This window comes from Oryzias melastigma, linkage group LG18 (assembly GCF_002922805.2).
Source record: "Oryzias melastigma strain HK-1 linkage group LG18, ASM292280v2, whole genome shotgun sequence".
Taxonomy (NCBI): domain Eukaryota; kingdom Metazoa; phylum Chordata; class Actinopteri; order Beloniformes; family Adrianichthyidae; genus Oryzias; species Oryzias melastigma.
This window is the reverse complement of record NC_050529.1, coordinates 25,686,008-25,692,216: the sequence shown is the minus strand read 5'-3', so window position 1 is coordinate 25,692,216 and position 6,209 is coordinate 25,686,008. Positions and strand designations below refer to the sequence as shown.

At 39.5% G+C, this 6,209-nt stretch overlaps 1 protein-coding gene across 1 annotated transcript in view; it reads right to left on the bottom strand.

Moving 5' to 3' along the window:
- Positions 1-3,031: 3,031 nt before the first annotated feature.
- The window catches only part of fcer1g (Fc fragment of IgE, high affinity I, receptor for; gamma polypeptide), an 11,250-nt gene continuing 8,072 nt past the window's right edge, over positions 3,032-6,209 (bottom strand). Inside the window, exons 2-5 of the mRNA XM_024288187.2 lie at positions 4,977-5,074; positions 3,988-4,029; positions 3,743-3,766; positions 3,032-3,677 (exon numbers count right to left, since the gene is read on the bottom strand). Coding sequence (XP_024143955.1) covers positions 3,624-3,677; positions 3,743-3,766; positions 3,988-4,029; positions 4,977-5,074 — 218 coding nt within the window. The 3' untranslated portion in view covers positions 3,032-3,623. The remainder of the gene's footprint in view (positions 3,678-3,742; positions 3,767-3,987; positions 4,030-4,976; positions 5,075-6,209) is intronic.

Here is a 6,209-nt window from a genome sequence, read left to right as displayed (position 1 = left end):
CTCCTCTCTGCTTGACAACCACACATGTGACAGACAGAAGTCGCCTTTCCGGTTTGGTGGAGCCTACGCGACAGTTATTTTTCTCGTCTTTACACGCTCAGTTTGGAGGAGAGGCAGGCCCAGGAAACCTGTTCAAACCACTTTTACTGAATCACAACACCGAAACTCGGCGGGCCTCCTCCCTCAGAGGAAAGAACTCACAGCTGAGCAGAACCGGGCCAGGTTCTGCTCCAAACGTGTTGGCCCCTCTTTTTCAGGTTTGTGTTTGTTCACATTGTTTGTCTTCTACTGAGGTAAACTGAATCAGATCTGTGAATGTTCAAACTGATTAGGATCAAACATGCTGCTTCTTTGTAAGCATTTTGATGTTGTGGACTCCTCTGTGGTCCATTCTGCTCTCTGCTGCCCTCCTGTGGCGAGCAGGAGGAATTACTCTATAAACCCACACAGACACACCGATGAAAGTTGTTTTTGATGATTTTAACATGCTCTTGTTGCATTTCTCTTATGATGATGATGAAGGAGGACATTCATAAGGAAAGTTAAGATTTAAAGCAGCATTTTTATTAATATTTTTTATTTAGATCATTGTGAATCAAGAGCAGATGTAAAAGAAGGTTGTTAGAACAAACTGCTCCGTTCTGACAAATAGATCCATGAATGTCTTTGTTTTCCTCGTCTGAGCAGAATCTATGCGGCTGATATTTCACCACTAATGTTAGGTTGGGGGTATGAGGGGCTTAGAAAGGGTAAACAAAGGGATGATGGGAAATGAAGACCGGATTACTGCCTGCTCACAACTCAGAGGGGAATTTCTAATGAACTCCTGCTGCTCTGCAGAAACTATGTCCTGGAAAATGACACTTGTTTAAAAAATGTCTATAATGAAAAGACCACCGGAAACAATTAGAAAACAGATCAGAAGATGATTGGAGTGTGACTTTAAACAAAAGCAGATTTAATATTTCTCAGTTATTAAGATAATACAAATGATCACACAAATAAATGTGTAAAAAATCTTTTAAAAGTCCCTCTTTGACAATTTTTTTAATTTGAAAAAACATTCCCAGTAGTGTTTTTATTATTATCATGAAGTTTTTTAACCAAAATCCCTCAATCTAAATGTCTTAAAAAGACATTTTTCATGTTGATCTGAAGCCTCTGTTTCCAAAATCTCCTCTGAGGGGGTGTGGCTTTTGGAGCTGAGCTAAGTAGCTCCGGCTAAATAAAATATTATAGATCTGGGAAGTCATCTTCTGGGAGTTTGACTGCAGCATTAAGCATCCATCTATTGCCAGTGAATGTGAGTGAAAATGTTTCAGGTGTGATTTAACGTGGTTTCTAATTTGGAGATATCAAAAAAAGCTATTTTTATCTAGACCATATTTACTACAGAGTTGTGAAAATAAGTCAAAAATATCTTATGTACAAGTCGCCAATATTAGACATATTTCTTTGGCTCCGGGATTAGAAGCCCTTGTCGAGCAGAGGGGAGTAAACACAGGGTTCCAGGCTACAGGCAAGGCCAAAGACAAAGCTTGAAAGCTGGACGACACAAGAAAGAAAGAAGTGAGAAATGAACTGCTCCTCACGATCTAATCCGCCCTGTAGGTGTTTTCTGTAGAAACTGTACAGCCCGGTATTTGGTGCACAGTCTAGTAACACTGGTTGAGCTGCTGTTAAGCTTAGGAAGTCCTGAGGGTCCTGAACAGACTCTCAGCATACTCCTGGGCCTTCTGGGGATCTGCGAATGTGGCCTGTACTCCGTCATGGATAACCAGGAGTTTTGCTGGGTAGAGAAGACCATATTTAACGCCAGCCTGTCCTCTTAAGATTTCCCTGGTGCGGTTGAAGAGTGTCCTCCTCTTGGCCACAGCAGGGGGGTAGTCGGGGAAGATTTGGAGTTCTTCACCCTTACAGCGTAGTTGATTCATTGTGAAGAATCTTCTCCGTTACATGGTAGTGATGAAGTCTCAGAATGATTGGTCTCGGTGGCTCACTGGGGTCTGGTCGTCTCCGTAGGGCTCGGTGCTCTGTCGATGAGAGGCTTTTCATCCAGAGTTAGCACTTCCCGTAGCAGTCCGGCTAGGAGATCCCTGGGCCCGGACCCCTCGCATCCTTCTGGGACCTCCTTAATTCTGATGTTATTCCGCCTCGAGCGGCTTTCCAGATCGTCACACTTCTCTGTCACTTTCCCCAAATGTGAGGAGAGCCTGGACACTTGGTTTTGTAAATATACGATGTCATCGGAACAAGTGTGGACTTTTCTAGCTCTGATGAGGCGTCATGTGAGGCTGACGAGATTGTTTCTGGTTGTTGTTAACTCATCTCTGCATAGACAGATTGAATGCAGGTATCTAGAGAAGTGCAGATATCCTCTTTAATCTGTACGACTTCACTCCTCAGAGTTTCCATCTCTGCTGGCAATCTGCTGCTCGGGGATCTGTCTCCGAGGGCGCCCCCGCCGGGCCAGTGTTTCACTCGAGTCCAGTGCTTTTTCTGTGTCCATTTCAGATTGATCAGTCTTTCTTATTTTTGCCTTCTTCATCATCAATATTTGTCACAATACCATAACATTTCAAGAGAAGTCGCTCCGTCTTCACTGTGCACGGATTTGCAGGGTTAAAATATTATAAAAGGATTGGTGTTACCGGAACAGATCAGAAACACGTCTTACTCCTCCATTACTCAACTGCCCCCCCAGCCGTATGGTTCTGATCTGGATGTCAGCTGGACGAGGAAGTGAAGATCTTCATGGACAGAACTTCCTCCAAAATCCTGATTCTTTCTCCTTCCAGTTCACCAAAGACTCTTTTAGCTATTATTATGGTTTACTCAACTTAAACATCTAATTTTATAAAAGCAAATATTTTTAAATGTTATAGATTACAAAGGTTTTGTTAATTGATCCAATGTTTAACTTTTTACAGTTTAAAGTCTGAAATACTGCTTTGAAGTTTGGGGAAAGATTCATTTCCAATAAACAACAACAAGTATCATTTAAATCCATTATACCATAAATTAAAGAACACAGGCTGCAAAATTTAGTTTATTCAAAATTTAAAGGACAAGAAACCATAAAAAAGCAAAATTAGAACAAAACTTGGACCTTAATGAGAAAAGTTTATATATGGAATAACTTAAGAGAGCCAAAGCTTTCAAATCAAATGATATATTTAAAAAAAACATCCAGACTTGTCATTAATGTTAATGAAATGAACTAATGTATTTACAGAGAAATATAAATGATTCCTTTTGCTTTATAAGTTTCTGTGAACTTTTTCTCCGTTTTGCCAAATGATTTTTCTTCGTTTGAGTGATAAATTAAATAAAAGGCTCTAAATAAATCTTTCTGCCTGATTTCTTTTATTCATGAGTTTGTGCTTCAAAGCTTTATTTTTAAAATTCTAAATAAATGAATCAAACGATTCTGTTTGGTTCTATCCACACAAATGTTTGTGAAGAAGACCTAAAGTTGCATGTATGCCGGACAGAGCTGGTGTACATTCTCTGTCCCTCTTCAGTTCTGAAACAGCGTGTGAGGAAAAGGTTCTATAAAAGCAGAGTGGTAAATGCGGTTATTAAATACAGAAAAAAAAGAAGTGGACTTCCTTCCTGCCGCATCACTTCTTCATGCCGATGGTCTCGTATGTGTCGGTGGCGTGAGGTTTCAGGCCCTGAACACAGACGGAGAGGTTCAGCTTGCATTTATTCTCACTGCCTTCCTGCTGGCGGGACTTACCGTGTAGATGCCCTCCTCCACGTTCTGACGGGACAAAGCAGAAGAGACGGTGTTAGGTGCACACGAGGAGCAGGAACCCACAAACACATGCTAAAAACATCATGAGAGTCAGCTCTGCAGAGAGCCACAAAGACGCTGCTGACAGCACAGACTGCTGTCTCTGTTCCTCACACCTCAGAGTTTGCCCTGAGGCTGCTGACCACCAACTGCAGACTGACTCTCATGAGTTTATCACTCATAGATACCTGGCTGCCTTTGGCTCCTTTGGCCTCTCTAGCGCTGTTGATCTGCAAAAGTAACAAAAAACACAATAGAAATGTAGATTTTGTTCAGCATTTTTCATTCAGAGCTCTAAACGAACATGCACACTTTTAACTATTTAACACCTGGAAATGGTGTTAAGGAACTATAAAAGAGATATATATTTCTGAAAAAAAATCAATAAATTGCTTAAAAATCCCTAATACATGCCAAAAATATTTAGGTTGTTGCTTAAATGTGAGTTGAACTCCAAATTAGCCCAAAAAACCTCAGTAAATTAGCTTTAAAAAGCTAGCTTGTTGCTTAAATACTATCTAAACTCCAAAACAGCCTAAAATTCCTCAGTAAACTAAATTAGTCAAAAATGTTTAGCATCTTGCTAAAATATTAGCTAAACTCTAAATTAGCCAAAAATATTAGCATGTTACTAAAATATTAGGTAAACTCAAAATTTTTGAAAATTACAATAAAGGATTAAAACAATCAATATATTCAAAGGGTTATTTTTAACATTTGAAGACTTTCTCATTCATTTCCTATAGGGCATATTTTGCTCAATATTTAAAAAACTACAAAGTTTATAAATATCAAAAACACAAGCAGGAATGTCCTGAATGAACTGAACTTTTTGATACCAAGATCGTTGTGACTGAGTTTTTACGTGCTGAAAAATGTAAAGAAAGAAGCGGGAAAATCACTATAGTGTGCATAATTACTAATAATTCACACAATTAGGATCATTTTGGAGCTTCAGATCAGAAAAAACGACTGCTAACGGTTTAGTTTCTATGCAGAATCTAAAGGAAACATTTACAGCCAAAATATGAGCCTAAAAAAGAACATTCACTGTTTTTTATTTTAATTTTAAACAGATGTTTGATGAACCAAATCCTCTCTGTATCTGCAGGATCAGCTGACTCCAGCAGCATTCAGCCGATCACAGGATTGGGTCATGACAGTGAGCCGTACGGACCTTGATTCTGCAGTACAGGGCGGTCAGGATGATGCCGTACAGGAACAGGATGCCGTCCAGCACGTAGCAGATCTGAGGCTCGGACAGAGCCAGCGCCTCTGAGGACAGAAAGAGGAGCATCTGTCAGGAGGACGCCAACATGATGTCAAAAAGAAACGTGGTTCTGAACGGGTCCAGACAAATTCTATTTTCTTGGCCTTCTGCTAAGTTTGCTTCTCTGCTTTTGTGCGACCATATCCTTATCGTTCACACAGAAAGACTCAGAACTGTATTCATAACTATAGATCGATATAGTTTTAGAGAAGTTATGATTTACTGAACCAGCCCCAAAAAAACCCTGAAGGAGAAGTTTCTGATGATGGTTTTCTGCTCTTTCTAGACGTCTCCTTCAGTTCACTCTGGAGCTGGAAGGTGCTGCGTTTAGACCAGGGGTCTCAAACTCAAATCAGCCGGGGGCCACTACAGGCGGCGTCTAGGTGAGGCTGGGCCGCATCAGGATTTTCTCAAGAAAATCGCTGAGAAAACATTCCAATGTTCTTAAATATCTTTATTTTTAACACAAAATAATGAAAAAATAATGAACGACGTGTATAGATCTTTGTCCGTGCTGATTTATATATATAAAAAATAAGGGTAGTTAATGTCCGTTTCTGGAATAGTTTATATTGAAGATTAAATTTAAGATATATTGCTAGGGGGTAGGATTAAAAAAAAGTTTTTTAAACTTCTTCCTACTCCATTTCAAACTACATAATTGAGGTGTAATGTATTTATTTATAATTTATGGAGAATTTTCTGTTGTTGTTTTCTTGTTTTTTACCATGTACATTAAAAGATGAATAAAAAAACAAATACATTAGTAATAATTAAATAAAAAATAATAATGACCAAACAACAGATACAGACAACTGAAGAAACCACATATTGACTGCAGAAAACTAATTATTTGTGTTCAGTTTCAAATGTCTGTATTAACAGACTGTGACAGACTGGCGACCTGTCCAGGGTGTACCCCGCCTTCGCCCATCAGTAGCCGGGATAGGCTCCGGCACCCCCGCGACCCCGAAAGGGAAGAAGCGGTCAAGAAGATGGATGGATGGATGGATGTATTAACAGATCCTCCTTCAGAGTGAGAAAAGCCCTGCTACTGAGAAAATCTTTGAAGGATTTCATTTTATGTAGATTTTTGTAGAACTCTCCTCATAATAAATAAATCTGACCTTCAGTGGTGGA